The 19,126-nt window shown below is 46.2% G+C and overlaps 1 protein-coding gene across 6 annotated transcripts in view; it reads right to left on the reverse strand.

Annotated features, from left to right (window-relative positions):
• Positions 1 to 19,126, reverse strand: part of GALNT14 (polypeptide N-acetylgalactosaminyltransferase 14) — a 137,759-nt gene that overhangs the window by 21,587 nt on the left and 97,046 nt on the right. For all 6 annotated transcript variants that reach the window (XM_068940113.1, XM_068940111.1, XM_009686180.2 and 3 more), the window contains 5 exons: positions 12,190 to 12,257; positions 9,336 to 9,401; positions 6,864 to 6,985; positions 1,018 to 1,105; positions 226 to 310 (listed from right to left, as the gene is read on the reverse strand). In XM_068940113.1, the coding sequence (XP_068796214.1) occupies positions 226 to 310; positions 1,018 to 1,105; positions 6,864 to 6,985; positions 9,336 to 9,401; positions 12,190 to 12,257 (429 nt within the window). The remainder of the gene's footprint in view (positions 1 to 225; positions 311 to 1,017; positions 1,106 to 6,863; positions 6,986 to 9,335; positions 9,402 to 12,189; positions 12,258 to 19,126) is intronic.

Below are 19,126 nucleotides of genomic sequence, written 5' to 3' on the forward strand. Positions count from 1 at the left end.
TCCTTTGCATCACAACACTGTAACACCCTCAGGCTTCACTGTCAGGAGGTGAAGCTGTACTGCAAAATCCAAGCTGTTCGGGAATTTGCAATACATACAGAAAGTTCAGAACTGTCCTGGAAGGAGTGTCAGTCTGTTATGCTACAAGGTGACACGTACAAAGTCAAACAAGATGCCTGTCCTACCCCATGTCCCACAGTTCCCTCCCTCCCCCTCGCAACTTACTTAATGGGTTCAGTGGGATCAAGTCGTTTGGCTTTCTGCTCTGGGGAAAGCTGCTCCCATTTAAAATGTAGACTCCAGTCAAAACCTAAAAACAAAGCAGAGAAGAACCATTGGGCACGGATTAGGAAGCCATTCTATCTCTCAGGCTGCAGAAGATGTGTTTCATGAAGTTATATTCTCCACTTTTAAATGACTCAAGCCATAGAGATGCAGCTCTTGGGAGATGAGTCCAATGACTAACTTTTTTCTACTGCATATGAAAGAAAAATAACATATTGCATTACAACTGCAAAGTCAAGCACTCCAAAAGCTGGAAACATCAAAATTAAAGCTGCTGATGAAACCTTACTTTGTCCCCTTGTGCATATAGATACATGCTCTGATGGATATTGCATGCTACAAATAGCACAGGCATACTAATAAGTGCTACAATTGCATCCCTCATTTGCTGCCTAGACATCCCCTATCTCTTCTCTTCAGCAACCTGGCTTTCACTGCTGCAACGGGTTGCTTTGACATGACACTTCTGCCCTGCTTGACTGCCTCATCCACTGTAGCAAACACCACTCCTCATGTCACGTTCACCTATCCCTAAGCTAGCCTGAAAACTGCCGGAGGGGAGCACTGAACAGGGCTAACACACTTTTCGCAAGATACCCACATGCAGTGGTGCAGTCAAAGAGCAGCAAGATCATGCTCGGCAACCCCAGCCTCCTCTGGCTGAGGGCTGCTGCATGCTGTGCGCTGCAGGACGGGCGCCCAGCAGGGCATGAGCGCTGCTCGTGGACTCACCTCCTCTGAGGTCTGAGGAAGCTGCCACATAGGCAAAAGTGTCCAAGTTGATGATGTCAATAACGGGACTGACCACCCTGGTGGGATCCTGAAAAGCAGAGACAAAATAACCCGTGATTTCAGCTCATACCTTGCGACAAAATATGCACAGCAACTAGACAGGGGATGGGCTCTGGCTGCGTTAGGCAGCTGGAAATCTCAGTGACCGATTTCTTGCAGAGAAGTGTCCATCACAGTCTCACCCTTCTCAGCAATCACATCCATTCATCCAAGGAATTAACGGCAGCATCCGCTAAATGGCACTAAATTCCTGGGAGCCCAAGGGGAGGGCACGCCACCAAGGTGCATATGGGAAGGTGCATACTTTCTCTTCCAGGAAAGGAAGACCGCTGAGCTAGCATCTTTCATTAGCTGTCATTTCACCCACAGACTCTCCCCCCACAGGCTGTGCGCCTGTATTCAGCACTGAACTTGGCTGATAAATCCTCAGCTGAATGCAAAGCGCTGCCTTTCTTTTAGAGATTCATCAATGTGTTCCCCTTTCACCTCCCTTAAATTCTTTTTATTGAATTTCAAAAGTCAAGCAACAAACAAGCAATTAAAATGACAAGGGAAAAACACAGCCAGTCAGACCTTTAAACACAGGCATTCTTTTAAACGTGCAATTACAGGAATACAGTTATAGCTTTGCTGAAGGTATGAAGAGGTTAAAAAAAAAAAGACTAAAGTTATTTTAAGCAGTTGGTGGTGATTGAATTAGCATCTTGTTATGGGCAAAGAGATTATACAAACAGTTATGAACAAAAATATCTATAGGAGGAAGAGACTTTGACAGCTTTGACTGGTCTCTTAGCTCCCTTTTTCTTTTCAAAAATCCTAAACGCCAATTATAGCTCAAACTTCAAGCTTTTACCCTAGCCAGATCAAATCGCTTTTCACAGGCATGCAAGGGAAGCATCCTAGCACACACGGGCTTGCTCTCTTGCTCAGAAAAGACTTTGTTTTAGAAATTAGTCCTAACAAAAAAGTATTCTAATGCCATTGTAGGATTGTTGTAAAGCAACTGAATGCCAAAAGCCATGCTGGGGAGTTTGACTAGAGCTCAAGTTTTACAAATGAGCATGGCAAATACCCGGTATTTCCAAAACAACTTCTAGTCAGGGATGTTATAAGGACTATGTGTGAATTAACCTACTGAAATCAGCAAGGTCTGTTACTCCGTGGTACCTCCTGGGAAAGCTCAAGCACAGAGGGGAACCAGCTCGGCTGTGCGGCCACCGGGAGCATGGTGGAGACTGCACCCATGAACCCCAGTCCTGGGCAGCTTCCCCGAGCTTCGCAAATCGCCTGTCCCTCAAACTGCTCTCCATCTGAGGGATGGCTTTTCTATTTTCCTCTCTTCCAAGCACGATGAGCCTTTAAAAAGCATTTTGAAGCCCTCCAAATAGGATTCCATCAACAGATACATGGTCCAAAGGGGGCGTTCACTGCTATGAGATAAGAACGACCTGCCCATCTTGCTGTGTCTAACAACAAGCAACTCAGCAGAAAGCCCATCCGAGCTGCCTTTTAGTGACACAGGAACTGTCACTGCTCGGTATACACAAGCATCCTTTTAGTTGGCTGAGCGCGGCGGAGGAGGGAAGGTTTTAAGCAAAGAGGGCGCTAGGAAAACAGTAACTGCTGTGGGCTGAACACAGTGCAGGGAAAGGATCATATCTGGTCAATTAATAACTGGGCCTGAAGGAGCTCCCTAGTGAGCACTTCTAACAGCCCAAACCCATCCCCAGCCTAGAGTCTACTCCAGTGCATTACACAGCACAACTTCTTACAGGAAAATCCCTTTTACTTGGCTGACTGAAACACAGCAGAGGGGTTAACTTTCAGCCGTACGAGCTTCTTTGTGCCTTAGTTTCCCTGCCGTATAATGAGGGCATTTATATTTACTCAGTTTGCATGAAGATCTGTCTGACCCTCAAGAGAAAAGCACTGCATGTTCAAGAATGTTGCACGTTCTCAAGAACTGCGTGTTCTGTTGCCGTTACTTATGTTGGGTTGAACATCAGGTTTTATTATGAGCAGCTTCACCTTTCTGATTTTCCACACACTGTATAATTTGGGATGCACTCGTGCCTGGGCATGTTTGTCTTTCCTACACCCAAATCTTCAATCATTTTTCACACAAAATTTTCAAAAACCTTAGAATGTATTTCTCCAATATACTTCTCAAACGAACTAGGTTATGAAACTAAATCAAGAGGATAAAACTCTAAAACCAAACAATATGTTTCAGTGGAAAAGGAACCTGACTCCAGCTTGCTACAGGCTCCCAGTCTCTACATCAACTGCCTGTCCACAAAAAACGCAATGGTTGCACCTCTGTCTCCAGGTGATTCAGGCAAGGTGAGAGCAAAGGTTGCCTCTCACCAGCCTCTCCTCACTGAGCAGAGAGCACCAAACTGCTGGGAGCTTGACCTGTAAGTGGAAGGTTACCATCCACTGGTTTGGCATAGTGGCATTAGCCAAAGCCAGTTTGGGGGTGAGCTGATTGATTCATACTGCAAAAACGCCTTGGGCTTGATAATCACATTTTTAGAAACGTTATTCAGTCAAAACGCGCTGTTAATGGCTTTAGATGTATTTGTTCCATAAGTAAAAACAGAAGAGCATGTGCCCACGCATTTACAGTCATACGCTCATAAACATGTTTTTGTAAAACACCCGCAGCTGCTCACGCTCCTGCAGGTGCGTGCACTCCCGGGCACAGACCTCAGCCTCCCGACCCTCCCCAGAGCAAGAGCTCAGCTACGCGCAGCCCCACGCACAAGCACGTCTGTTTCTTCCTCAGATATCCATCACACACTCTCAGTCCCCCTCTCCAGGGCTGATTATCTCAAAAAAAAAAAAAAAAAAAAAAAAAAACATGCCAGGCAAGCGCTGCCCACATGCAAAAGGCAACGCAGCTGTGCGCCTCTCAGAGCGAGGTATAAGCAGCCATCGGGAAAGCTAGACGTGGGGTTGGAGACGCACCCTCTGTGACCGTTTGTCACTCGTGCACCTTCACACACTGGTGTTTGCCAGCCACAGAAACCTGCAGGAATAGCTGCTCTACCCTATAAAAAATGAGAAGTGACACGCAAGGTGGAAGGGCGTTGGGGAGAGCGCCAGGTTTATTGGGAGGCAGTCACTACTCATTTGCTTGAAACTTAAATCACATTAGAACAAAGCAGACTATTCCTGCTAGTAACACAGGAAGAAAATGTTCTTTTTGTAACGCTAATCCTCACTGTAATGGTATGCTGGGGAACCTGTCTTTTTAGCACAGCCTGAAGGTGGCAGCAGTAACATTTCATACAGTTCACTGATCAATATTTTAACCCTGATGGAAAGGATGGGTATAGCTGGCCTCCTAAGAAGGAAACTGCGGGATTTAGGGCAATTACCTCCTGCCCTTATCCTACAGCACCTGCAAACGATGAAAAAACAAGCAAGTGTGATTAAAAGGAAGTAAAGTGTACTTTCAGATACACTCTCTGTGCCGGTCCGCATTCCTGAGCTGGTTCTGCACATAGCTCTCGCATACATCCCTCGGTCTGTCATAAAACTCCTCACTCTTCCCTTTCCGGCAGCTAGATACTTTCCTTCAGAAGCATTTCAAAATCCTGCGAGGCTCTTCCCAGACAGCCCAGTTCCAGCCCTGACCCACAGCCCTCACTGCTCTTCCACCTCCGTTCCCCCGGGACCATCGCGCTCGTTGGCCCAGCTGGCAGTTTAACACGCTGGGAAAACTCCCACGAGGGACCACCATGAACCCCACTACGCTGCCTGTCTCCTAAACCAGCACTTTAAAGCAGAGCCCCACAAATGACCTTACAGGGGGATTAAGCCACTGAGCCTTTCTTTAACTCTTCAAAGATCCATTTTTCAGTGACCTCACTTGGTTTGAAAGACCCGCAACACACTTTCTAATAAGTCTCCCCGGTGCCTTCTAGCTGGGCTGCAAGACACTGGGCATGGTAAAAACAGCAGGAGCAACAGCGCAAGCTAAACATGGAGCTAGCCCTTACTTTCAGCTGGAGAAAAGTTTAACACAGGAGAGCAAACAAAAGGAAGGTCACAGATATGACACTTGATTTTAATGCTACACTCGGACCATGATGCCACTGCTGCTGCCACTATGCAATGAACCTCATATGACTTTGCAGCACATGGGGTCCACATTCATCCACCACACCGGTGCTGTGAGGGAAACCCAGCTTTGCCCACCTCCTCCTTGCACCTGCCACTGTCACCTTTCTCCTGCCATAGCATATCAAAAGCTTTGCCTGGGAAGGAGGCAATTGCTCTTCATATTCCCCATTGAAATGCAGCAGAGAACAAGGAGAGCTTTCAGGAGGAATGCCCAAAAGAAAAGAAAAGAAAAGAACCTCGAAAAAACAATCAATGCTATAAACTTTAGTGGTGGATCCCACCCTCGGGCAGGCCAGCTACAAGACTTGAGTGGAATTTCATAGCACATGTTCTCATATTTCCACAGGAGCTGCAATCAATAATATGAAAAGGCCATTTTCATTATATTACCATTTATCAGCAGCACTGTGGTCCCGCCTGCAAGCCAAGGTTGGGAGCTCTATAGTGCTGGATGTGCTATGAGTGCAAACAGCACTGACTCCCCTCCCCCACCGCTGAAGGACTTAATCTGGTCCTGTCTCCCTCTTCCTGCAACTGCTCTGCACAGGTGAAGGCACAGTCCACCCAGGACAGGCATCACAGTAGTGAGGTGTGGAAAGCAGGATGATTTGGAAAGGGTATTGTGGACACCAGCTAAGCAGTTTCCCCATAACCCAGGACCATACGTACCTTGTTTCACCCCCCCACCTTGCTCCTCAGCTGCCCCTATTTCCACATAATTCAATAATTTTAAAATTGCCGAGTAACAAATATTAACAGTCAATGGCTTTCACCCATCAGCCATAGAAACGAAGATGAAAGAGGTTGTCCCTGCTGGCCCATGGTGACAAGGCGAGGAAAAAAAACAAGAGACAGAGTGGAAAAGTCATCAAAGCATGGATGCCCTTGATAACAGTGAGGGTTTCTACGGCCCCAGCCCTTCTCGATATGACAGCAAAGCTGCACACACAGGCCTCAGCCCTGGACCTCTGTGAGCATTGTTTCACCCCTGCTTTACGGAGGGGGAGTGAGGCACAGTGAGGGAAAGGTTAATGAGTGTAAGCCAGAGCTGAAGGCCTTCTCACCAGGAAAGAGCTCCTTTTGCCTTGAGTGACAAGATGTCAAGTTCCTCTGTGTGCACGTGTGGCGAGAGAGTTGCTTCTAGAGAAAGGGGAATGTCATCGTCTGCTGTGAAATCAGCAGAATTTAAATCCTATTAAATCAATTTATTAACGCTTAATTTGCATGAAATTAAATTCGGCCCCTATTCAAGGAGCCGTCACTCCCCTAAATCGTCAGCACTGAGCATTTTCCATGAGCCTAATTAAAAAGTCTGCTGGAGAAATGCCCACCTATTCCCCTTTCAGCACTCAACCTGTGCTTCCTGGTTATTGCTCGACTGCCCCAGGAGGTACCTACTCTGACCTACTCACGCACACTCTCTCCGTTCGCCCAGGAGAAAACCCTGCCTGCCTCTTGAAAGCCTGGGTGCAGGAAGACCAGAAAAGCCTTCCTGGCACCCCCAACATTTCTCAGTTTTGTATTCAGATGCTTGCCTGTGGTCAGGGTGCTCATGCTTATATAGAGTGGGAAGGAGAAGAAGAGTTGGAGAGAAGACGGGACAGACCTCAGCAACACTTACCCTAAGGGGGCCTTGGTCCTGTAGGAGCACTTACCTCTTTGATTCTCTGCAGTAGAGGGAGCAACCAGTCCTTATTCACCTCACAGTGACTGTCTAGGAAGGTCAGGACTCCTGCTCGCGCTGCATCTGCCCCTCGGATCCGGGATCGGATGAGACCTGTTCAGGGACACACCATGTCAGCTCCCACCCAGACAGCTGGGGAATTTCCCCAGGCAGCATTTCAGGCAACTCCTTCAGCACTGTCTTGTTGCGCTCACACATCCTTCAGTTACTGACCCATCTAAATCACATTTGGGTAAAACATGGTTCTGGTTTATTGCCTCCTTCTCAGCACTGCAAGGCACAGCAACCATTTTTTAAGGTCACCAGAGTAAATAAATAGCTCCATCTAGATTAATGATTGATGGCATTTGTGCCAATTCTTAATTTGTGTAATTATTTCTGCTGTCATCTTCTGGGGCAAAATAGGACTTGAAATACTTCCATAACCCCCTGCAGGTAACATAATCTAATGTAAACACAAGTCAACTGGGAATGGGACAGGAACAGCAGTCACAAATTCTCCAGAAGACAAAAGGGAATCTAAACAAATCTTCTATTACTTTCCTGTCAGCACCACATGTTCTCACACACAGTGAGGCAAATTCCTTAGTAAGCCTATAGTTTTGAGTGCCCCCAAATCTCTGAGTGAAATCCCCGCTGTCAGTAGGAAGCTGATAGTGGGATGCTTAGCGCCAGAATTACCTCTTAGACTACAGACTCTCCACTGATGTGCCCACTTCTGTATCCTAGCAAAATCATCCCTCCACCATGTCTCTCCTACCCCTTGGGCGCTGCTGATCTGCAGGTCAATGGGAACACTTTCTCTGTCAAGGGAAAAGACCAGTTCTCAAGGTGCTAAAAGCCTGCTCAGTTCATCAGCATCCCTGAGAGTGAACTTAAAAGTCCTTAGGAGTCTGCAGGTGCTGGCAATGGATTTCTAGGTGAGTTTGTGAGACAGAAAAATGAACAAGGAGGGAGGTTATAGAAAATACCTGGACACATGGATTTCACACTGGATTCTTTAGCAAGTTTGCTCCCCTTACAGTTTAAAAAGAAAGCCCTTCTTCCAACCAATGCATAGCTCCCTAAATTGCTATACAGGGCAATATTTATTTATATAGGAGTCACCTGGCTTTTCATCACTCATCCCACCCGTGGCCAATTCTCCAGTGAACTTCAATCTACCTAAGGAGACAGGTTCTTAGCTAACAGGAGGAACCATGTGTTGCTGAAGGGGAGCTGAGCTTCTTATGAAGACAAAACAGTGGTAATACAAAGGGAGACAAGGGCAAATAAAGAGAGAGAGAAAAGTGTTTCAAGGAAAGCTGCACTTCTGGGCCATGAAGAAGGAGGTCACTGACTCTGATATTAAAAATCCCCAGAAGAAAGGGGCCAAGGGACAGCAGAAGGGAGAGGGAAAGACGGCACAAAACTTGGAGCTGAGGTAACCTCCTGCAACACAGGTCATCCCTGTGTTTCTCTCTGCATCCTCTACTGCAGCTCCAAGATCTTGTGAGCAGTCAGAGTCTGCTGTATCCATCCCATCCCTTCGCAAGTCCTGGGAGGCCCTGACAGAGATGGATTTAGTGATGTACTAAGTGAGGCAAGCCCTCCAAGCTGGATTCCAAAACCCTGAATGCTTTATACAATATTACTACCTCTAAGTCCCTCCAGTGCTGGGGGACAGCGCATACGCCCATTAGCACGTATCCCAGTTAGACGGGAAAGAAAAGCAGGAAGGAGGTGCAGACCTATGGAGACAGCCCCTACCCTCCTGCCAATCCAGATAACTCCTCTCTGTCAATAGAGTGACTCCATATGGACACCAGACCTGCAAAATTGAAACCCTCCGGAGAAAGAATACACAGAAAATCCTCTCCATTCCTCATAACCCCCCAACCTACGCATGCCCTGATTCTTGCCTTTGATTTTCAGTGTGAAAAAATTTCTTTGTTTTTATTTTCCTAATACTGTGAAGCAGGACTTGAAAATACCCATTCAGACTATGCGGTGGAGTGGGAAAACGTCTCAAGAGGTTGCCAGCAGTAGCCCACTAGGGCATATATTCATCCTCCATACAGATCCTCTTAATCTTTCAAATATAATTAACTACACTTTTTTAAATTCCCACAGAAGCAGCAGGAGCAGATCTCATCTGTTTCATTAGAACAAACATCTTTAAAAAGAAGACCCGGGGCTTTGTTTTGGCTGTTCTAATTTTCTGGCTAATAAGCTACAGCTGAGCCTCATTGGATAGCTTAATAGCCCTATCTTTTTAAAGGGGGCCAAGGGTGGTGATGAAATAGATTCCAGTTCCCAGCCCTTTATCAGGTCTCCTTTTACCTGTGCTCTGCCCCCTTCAGACCCCAAGGGTCCCTGTTTGCAGGAACCTCTCCATCACTCCCACACCTCAAGAATCCATGTTTCCCACCGTTCATCCAGGTCTTGGCCAGCAAAATCTTACCTTCTCGTTGTCCATTACGTAAGCATTTCACCTTGGGTAACTTGCCCAATAAGCGGCAGTCATCAGCTTTGGAAACATAAAGGGAGGCATGTAACTTAGCAGCGTTCAGATTTTAGCTTTCACAGCACAAATGGTCTTCTGAGGGAAATGAGGAGCAGGAAGAGGACCACGTTGTGGTCTGACTGAGTGTTTTTTAGGGTGCTGGCACTTCTAGTACACAATGCTTTTACTTCTCAGTTCACACAGTATAAATCAGGACTGACACAGCAGCAGCCCAGTTATAAAACTAGCGTTAACCTGACAGATTTACATAGACTGACTACAGTTGAATTATGCTATAAAGTCAGTGTGAAAGAAGAGTAGTGGCTGAGGTCAGATTCAGATCTTTTGCACGTTAAATGCAAATGACTATTTCTGGTAGCTGCAGAGCAACATTTAAGCTGTTTGACTCAGGTTTGTGTGGCAGGGCAGGGAAACCATGAGGTGGCCTGTAAGCCTTGGCCAAGGAGAAAGAGACGGTCAAAGTGAGCACCAGGTACCCCGTCTGTGGCAGGGGAGGGCAGACCCTGGAGGCTCCTGCAGCTGGGGCCATTCTCACACCCTGGGCGAGCAGCTCCGTAAGGACACCGTGCCCCCCAGGAGAGAAGCCCCACGGCCACCCGTGGCAGAGGCACAGGGGCCCTGCAGTCCTGTCCGCAGTTGCTGCCACTGCTCTTGCACCTGCTCTGGTGCTGCCTACCGCCCTGGTACCACCTGCTGGCCAGGGAGGACTCCTAGGAAGAGGTGGGGAGGAGGATGGAGCAGGAACTGAATTGGGTCACCACGCAGCTACACTGAGCGTGACTCCCTTTATCCCTGCACACCTACACCACGACCTCTGCAATCCCTTCACACATCCTACCCCTCTGCCTCTGCTTCCTCAGCCCTATAAGTACACATGCTTATGCCCTGTTCCCTCCTTCCACCCCTCTGTGTGTGTATACACCTCCAAACACTTTCATCCTGCTCCAGCAATCTTTGTTTACAGATACATCATTGCACTGGTATCCCCTATAACATATACAGAATTGAGGTTATCTGTATACACAAGAGGAGCAAAAGGGGCTGAAGTTTGCTAGTTATATAAGACTGAAGTTTCCAGCTTCACTGGGAACTTGCGTGCACATGGCTGTATGTTTGTTGTCCACATGCGGGAACAACTGCATCTGAGTGAATAAAGCGTCAATGAACTGACAGAGGTGAGAAATGAGATGTAATTGGGCACAAGATAAAAGCACCAATTGCTTGGAGGGGGTTGTAGAGAAAAACTGACCATGTGTTTATATCATATTACGTAAATACATGTATTTTATGTAAATATATGCAGAATACATGCCAGGAGGCTCAGACTACCACAGGAAAGAAGGGGACAGACGTAAGACATCTGAGAAGCGCTGATTTCGAGTAGCCAAGAGGCTGCTCTAAGTTACGTGGGAAACAGACCGCCCTCTGGTGCTGTGGGAACAAGACGAGTTGAAACCCACCTCTGCTCCTTCTCCCCAGCTCATGCCATCTGGCATGCTGGTACAGGAAAGATGTATTCCTACAAATCTTCCTCTTTCAGGAAGGCAAGTGCTTTGTACATTTAGCCAAATAACTGTCATTTTTTACTCCACCCTTTCAAAAAGCTTGTTCTGCTTGAATTCCAGGGCAACTCAAGCCTTTGCACCTGCTCCTTTTCTCCATATGAGCTGCTCTACTGGTTTGTAGGCTAGTCCAGTCTAGCCTCCAGTGCACCGGAGTCCCTCCAAAGCTCACTGGAATCACTGGAAACCTCTTCACTGGCTTCAGTGACTTCTGAGTAAGACCTCTGTGCTGGAGACAGACAGATGAGAAGCGGGTCTGCTGTGAAATCTGTCCCTAACGTTCTCTGACGCAGTGCCTATTTATAACATCCACGAGCAAAATGTGGATACAATTTTTTCCTTTTTTTTTTAATCCTCTCTGTTTTTGTTTCCCTGATTCCTAGTAAATGGCTACATTTTGCAGCTCCTTGAAATGTAAGTGCCATGGACCACTCAACTTAGCCATATTTTATCATCCCTTTTATGCCTAAGGCAATTTTTTCAGACACTTACTCTCTGCAGCCTGAATCTCCCACTTGCTTTTCTCAGAGGGCAAGGTCTTCAGCTGTGGACAGTCAGGGCAGTTCTCTAGAAGCCTCTGGGGCTTCAGCTACGGACACTTCCTGCAGATATGACCTATGGATTTCACACCGCTAACAAGGTGAAAACAGCAGGAAGACTTGGGCTGTCTGTCACATAGAGCACCATTTCTGATGCATTTCAGAAATAGGCAACTTGTACAAGAAATCCTTTTTCCGTTCCTCTACACACCAGTGAAAGCCAATCAAGAGTTGCTGGCCATTTATGTAACTTTACACAGAGTATACGTCAGGAGGCTCAGATTATCACAGGGAAGAAAAGGGGGCCAGATGCAAGACCTCCTGTGTAGTTACAAGTGGTATAAACCCAGAATTGCTCCTGGCTACAGTTGACAGCCTGACCAAACACACAAGAATTGCAGCAGGATAAACCCGAGTAAGGAATGGAATCATGTCTCCTCGTCAAAGAAATGATTTGTGATGTGCTTTTCTGGTATCTTTTTCATTAGAACAGGTTTATCATTTGGAATTTGAATCTGCCAGGCACGAAAGCAAACCTAGCTTAGCAGGGTTTTCTCTCCACACCTACAGAACTTTATTAAATTTTTTTTTTAACATACAACCATTCTCCCTGCTCTCCATGTTAATCTCAACCTTTCAGAGTCTCTTTTGGTTTGGCCCCTTGCTTTAAATGTACAAAGGATCACTTACGATCATCGCTGAAGTCATCCACTAGTATGATTTCATGGACGAGATGCACCGGGGTGCGGTTCAGCACACTAAAGAATTAAGAGAGAAAAATCCATGACAGGGCTTAACCAACACAACAACCCAGTAAACAGGGAAGAAAGACTAGGAATCAATCCTTGCCAAAGCACAGAAGATTTGTATTTGCGGTAAGAATATACTAGAGAAGACCCAGAACTGCCCCCATAATCTAGAGTTCCCAGGTATCTGCTACCTGTAGTCTGATCTAAGAGCAGAGCACCCAGTATTCCTGGGAAATAGGTGAGATCCACCCTTGTGGAAACAGAGGACCAAAACAGGCAAGGAGAAATGGGCTTCAGGTATATGCTTATTGCACAAAGTAAGTTTCATAAAGAGACTTACGCCACTGCTGCCATCACCTGTCCACCTCTTCTTGAGCTAATGATAACTTACTGATAGCAGGACCAACACAGAGCAAAATTACCCAGCTGAAACCCATCTTTACAAAGCTCACAGCCATGGCAGGACAACTCCCATTTCATTTGTGAGCTGATTGTATTTCAAAGACTGCAGAGAGGATAAGAACAGGGTTTTAGCCTGCCTATTTAATGAAAGAGACTGGAGGAAGTGGTTCAAAGGTCCCTCCAGGAGGGGAGGTATTGTGAAATGAAGCTACAATCTTCCCTTAACTATATCACCAAGTTTTTATCATTATTAAAAAGGCTGGACCTGCTCTTCCCCTTTCTCATACTGCAGAGAAGTCAGTAGAAACACAAGAGTGTAAAATCCTTCCTCAGCAAAGGGTCAAGGCTGACTTCTTGAAGGGAAAACATTTGCTGGTACAAACAAGTACAGCGGAGGCAGAGAGTGCACGGTTATTAGCGTGAAGGTCTTACACTAACGTGTGTGTGTGACCCTCTTCGGAACGTCTCGCCCCCGCGGAGGGTAAAAACCTTTAGTTACCACATTACAACAGAGTTTGCCCTGTCTTAGCTTGCGATTTCTGACATTTGAGACTTTGGCACAGAGACATCACAGGTCCCGTCCCCGCCACGCAGTACTGCTGTGCTTTAACAGTTGGCAGGAGATGGCAGAGTAAATTGCTGTACTGAGTGCCACTGCGGCAGGGTATGACGGAAGAATTTGAACTCTAAGGTTGCAATTATGTAATAGAAAGACAAAATCTCAATGCACTGCAGTTTTGTGACGTACTTGATTTTGACTTATAGAGTCAGTTTGATCCTGTGATTCATTTCAGAACTTAAACTTCTGCACCTTCATCTCAAGTACAATTCCTTTTTCAGGAAGGATTTAAAGGCCCTCTGAATTTCACAGCCACACCTTAGTTTGCCTTTTGGTCTGGGTTAGAAAATTCTCTCAAATCTACCACTGGCATAATGGGACAGATACCCTATCAGCTAACATCCTTGAAGCCACTGACACATCCAGAGCATTGTCAACAGGTTTTCCAGCCTCTCAGGCTCCCAACTCTGCGGCAAAAAAAAACAGAAGCCCTGGAGACTGTATCCCTAACTCAGATCCCAATAAAGAGGGCTCAGAAAGCCAAGATCCTCTGGAGACCTAGGTGCCCAGCAGCTATCAGCCAATCTGAAGGGGTCTCACAAAGTCATCCCAGGATGTCGCAACTCCCCCTGTGTGACTCTGCTCATGGTCTCCAAAGCACAAACTGGAGGCAGTCCACTGAAGCTTGTCGTTGTACCAACTGAGTGGAGAACAGAAGTGTACCTCGTGCATTCGCCCTTGACGAGAACTGCCGTTCCTCACTGCTTCTTCCCTTGCCAAGAACATGCCTCCATTGTTACTTTTCCAACCAACCTTTTCTGCTCTTTTCATGGGATATTTTTTCCATAAACCTTCGTCTCGCTCCTTGCTGGTCCTTCATAGAACATCTCTTACCTGATTACCTGTAAGCCCATCCCATCCGGAAGGGCTTGGAATAACTATGGCTACTGCTAGGTGCCTTGACAATGGCAGTGATGGTGTACCTTTACCCCATTCGGTTCTGGAACTATATCAGTGTAAGAACTGTCCCAGAGAGAAAAAGCATCAAGCTTGAATATTTGGAAGGAGAATAGGCCATCCCAAGACAGATGCTCTCATAGAGACAGGTTCCTTTCCATTTCTTTCAGTGGAAATCCTGACCAAAAAAATAGCTTTACCTCAGAGGAGAGTGGGTAAGGCTAGAAGGTTCTTTGTGGAGAGCCTCAAAATCACTTCCAAGACCTGAATTACTGCCCCTACAGCGACCTCGGAAATACAGAACCAGCTACAGACAAAACATGGGATCGTGAGCATTTTTAGAGGACTGGTGGTCCACCATTAGAGTATTTAGGACACCATCAAGCATGCAGCATGGAAAGCAGACAGGGAACTGTGGAGCGCTCTGTGCTCAAAACACCTTGCAATGGCCCCTGAAAAGCTGAACAGACTCAGTCGTCGTGTGAAATCTTGAGCCCAAGCAGCTGCAGTGATTGCCACAGAATGATACCAGCTGATGACCGAGTCTATCATTTCCGGACATCGGTAAGGTTGCCATCTCCAATTTCAGGATATTGGCAAAAGCCATGATTTTCCCTCACTTCAGATGTTTCACACATTAAGGTTGGTGATGGGGGAAGAAAGGGAGGAAAAAGGCTTTTGCCCCCTAAGCATTACTGCAAGAGTAACTCCGCCAGCAATTGTGACAGCAGGCGTCTTAACAGTGACAAGCTGCTGTGCCCACTAGCCTCTTAATCACAGTCAGGCATAGCCTTACTGTGAGCAGGGCTAGACAACACAGCCTTGGAAATGCCAGCAACCAACACAGAGTATTAGAAAAAGTGGCTGAATGCCCCTCCTCCCGCTGGGGCACGCAGAACAATTTAGATGTGCTGTTCCCACCTGTCAAGTGTTTTTTAATTATTATTATTAATAGGTTTGTTATTTTTAAAAAATCCCCATATGTGAGAGCTGAGTTCAGCAAATTACCGCAGCTGAGAGTCAGTACAGAGAGACAGGAGAGCAATATCATGCTCGGTGGAATATTTAACAAGCACTGATTGCCTGGAAGCCTAACTTGGTGAAACCTGCAGGAAAAAAGCAGACTTGTAAAAAAGCCAGTAAAATAAATAAATAACCCACTGAGAGCAGCGGGGGAGACAGTGGGCAACTTGAATATTCAGAGCCTGCCTCCACCCAGTCTCCTGCATAGATTCAGCTGACAGAAGTGCAATGCAGGTCTTAACTCTATAGGAAAGCACTTGCAGAGGGTCTAATTCTGATCTTGCTTGTACCGGCAGGAATAACTCCACTGAAACCACTGCACTGGGCTGTATTCTCAGATCCGGGTTGTTAGTGGTACTTGCTGCCTCAGAAAATTCCCCTCAGAGCATCTCTTATGGAAGAAAAAGCAAGGGACAGTTTTCAAGGCACTAGCCTAGGGCTAGGGAGATGTGCCAACAAGTCTCTTCAGTTACGGACTCCCACCGTCTCCCACTGACAAGCCATTTGCTACAAACTCTGTGCCTCGGTTTGCCACTCCATAAATCAGGGATAATCTCCCCTGAATGCCTGAAACGGTCATGTACCACTTCTGCATCAGTGATGGCACCACTTCTGCATCAGTGATGGCCACAGCTGTGTCCCCACTGGGCATCTCTGGACCTGGTGCGTGTTAGGGCTCCCTCTTCAAAATGGGGGCTGCACAGCACAGATGATCTTGCATCAGCAACAAAAATTAGTACGACCTGGGTGCAGCTCTGTGCCCAGCAAGACTCAGATGTGGCCCTTGGGATCCTGAAGGGAACTGGAACCAGGGGAGCTACAGTACTTAACATTTGGGCACATCAGAAGGAACTTGCACTGAGACCAGATTTACGTTGCATTGATGTCTACGGAATTTTTAATTTTTTTCCCCCTAGGGAAGAGAGAGAAAACATTTTATGAGAGAAATCAGAAAGAGCCTCCAGGGCCATGGCAGAAACCAGGACGTTGGGACCCAAAGTAGTGATTTTGATAGCCTTTCCGTGCTCCACGTGCCGTACAGTACCTGGGGTCTGCACACGCGCCCTCACCTTGTCCTCACCCCAGCCTCGTTTCAGGCCTGTCCTCTCTGCCTTCAGTTGGCTGTCCTGCCTTGTTCTCCATGCTCACTTGCTGCTCGACGTCCTCTGCCCCTTCCTCACTCCCACTGTTCCCCCCATCCCCAAATCAGTGTGGCATTTGCTACCGAAACATCACCTGCTCTGCGGCATCCCATGCCCACCGTGTTTAGGAGACTGGCAGCTCCCTGGAGCAAGGACCATCTGCTTCCCCATGTCCACCTGGTGCCTTGCACGACACCGCTCTGCTCACAGCTGGTCCCTAACATCACCACCACAAAGGCGATTCATCATCCCACGCACGCATTTCAGGTTTCATATTTAAAAGCCTTGCCTTTGACTGTGACCAGCTTTCTTCTCTTTCTGCAGCATGTAAGAGATGTCATTTCTATGAGGGATGCCAGAGCCATTACAGCGCTCAGAGGTGGGATCCATCCTGTCACCATCTAAAAGTCAAGAGTCTAGCTGAGGCAAGGTTTCCTCTTAGTTGTGGAGTACACCTCCCAACGTGGTTTATTCCAGCTTAAGCTAGTTGAATGAAAGCACCTATTTGCTTTTCCTATCTGCCTAACCCCCAGTGCTTTACTTTTAGATGGCTAGAATGAGTGACATACATCTGCCCCCTGAAGATACTCAGTCAAAGGGAAATGGAGAGAGACAAGAGGTTTGGGTGTCCCCTGATGGGTAACAGGGGAAGGAGAAACCTGCAAGAAGGTCCTTGCTGGTACAGACCGTACCAATCTCCCACAGCTGGTGGGATGGCCTGGTCTTGTCTCCTACTGAAAGATACCGAAAGGAGCGGGGCAAGGGGAGCATAAACCTACTGTCACGTCACCATGGCAGAGCCAGTTTAAGCAGCAAACAAGAAGGGCTCTCTGCGTCCACAAGACATAGAGGGTTGACTAGAGTAACAGTGAAGAACTTGGTACACAAACTGATGGTAGAGGGACCTCTCTGAGCCTTACCCCAGCTCTGCGAATCATCCTTCCATAAAGTTTCTGAAAGATAGTATTTGGAGCAACACGGCATCCCCCAAACTGAAAACAGTCTCACCCAGTACCATTGCAGCCCTCTCTGGTAATTGCACTTCTGGCACTCATCCATAGAGTGACACTCTCCTAAACCCAGAAGGAAAAAAGCCTTGGTGAAAGCAGGCCAAAAGGCTGAGTTTATCAAAGCATTAAGGAGCAGCCTGTTACTGCCGTTATGAAAATCTGCACAGATATCTGCAAATTCAAAAATTGCCCTAAGCTGGCAGTAAGGACCACTCAATACAAGCGTGAAGAGTTCTGCAGGAAAGACTTAAAGTAATATTGCTAGCGTAACTCACTTCCAAATGGATCTGAGAGTAAACGTGCTGGCTCTTCAGCAAGGCCGAATTCACATCTCCAACGCGTTTTTCTACCTGTGCTCTATTAATCGCACGGTAATACACCAAGACTCCTGGAAACACAGCAGATTATATATGCCCAGATTATATATTGCAACATTCTTCAGGAATGACTGGAAACAGACACCGAATCCTTTAGCTTTTTGGCATTATGAGGATTTTTCAGATACTCTATAAAGCATTCTTAACAATTCAAAGCCAGCTTTTCTGTTACTTGGATCTTTGCTCAGCTTTGATTTTTTTTTATTCTTTATTTTTCTTTCTTTCTTTGTGTGCATGTGTGGCTTTTTTCCTTTTGTATTTATAGGGGTAAAAACACAAGACAATTAATATTACAGTGCTTTGAAGTCCTTCTGTTATTTACAGACTTGTTTTTTTCCTGAAATCAAACATACGTAGATATACTGCAGTGATGAACCTATTTTAACAAATCAACACAACTTTTAAGTCTGTTGAGCCAGAGATCACAATACTTTCTGTCTTAAATCATGGAAAGACCTGTTGCCATCAAAATGAAAATTCGTGGGTTCTAGTCCTGAAAGCGCTTAAGTTTATTCAACTGGATATGATCAGATTCTCTGTTGAATTACCTTGAAAAGACAATGGTGAAATGTTGTTTGTTTCAATGGATTTAGCAGTCATTTTGCAGACGTAACCATGCAGAATTTCACGCTACCTTTTCATCATAAGACCAGGTCCTCCTTTTGTCCTGCTCAACATTTGCTCCTCAACATATACCCAGCAGTGTTAGATCCAATAATTCCATCTCCAACTAATTTCCAGTGCAAAATTCATCCTGACATATGTAAAATGTAGAAAATGCTTGCAGAGGGGAGTTCAGGCCTTCTGTTTGTCAGTATTTTTTGGTCATTGCCCAGAATATATGTTTCTTTTTAGAGGTGACTGGACATTGATCCATCTGTCCTTATGAACCCATAATTCTCTCCATGGCAACATACTGTGACTTGCTAGGAAAAAAAGAGAAGTCTTTGGGAGCATAATAAAGTGTTGAAGGGACCAGGGGTCACAATTATCAAAATCAGAACGAGAGCGAGGAGAGAAAATGCCCGCCAAAATGAACTGCTTCAACAACCCAAAATGGCTAATTATGTAGGAAGCGAGACATCACACCAAGAATAACCATAATGAGCTTTGATTACACTGCGGTTTTTGCATTTTATCCTTTCAAATACCCACCAGCTCTTTGAAATTCAAGAGTTCTCTTATGTTAACATCAAAAGGTAAAAGCGCATGTAGGGCTGTATACTTAGTCACTGTGAGAGATGATTAGCAAATTAAAAAAAAGTCCAGGATTTAAGAAAAAAGCGGAAAAAAAAATAGTCAGCACAAAGTGCTAATTATACAGTTTCTGAGCAACACCTGGCTTGTTTTGGCTCCTTTAATCAGACTCACTTCAGTCATGGCACAGACTCCATAAGGTGCCTACATA

This window comes from Struthio camelus, chromosome 3, assembly GCF_040807025.1.
Source record: "Struthio camelus isolate bStrCam1 chromosome 3, bStrCam1.hap1, whole genome shotgun sequence".
Taxonomy (NCBI): Eukaryota; Metazoa; Chordata; class Aves; order Struthioniformes; family Struthionidae; genus Struthio; species Struthio camelus.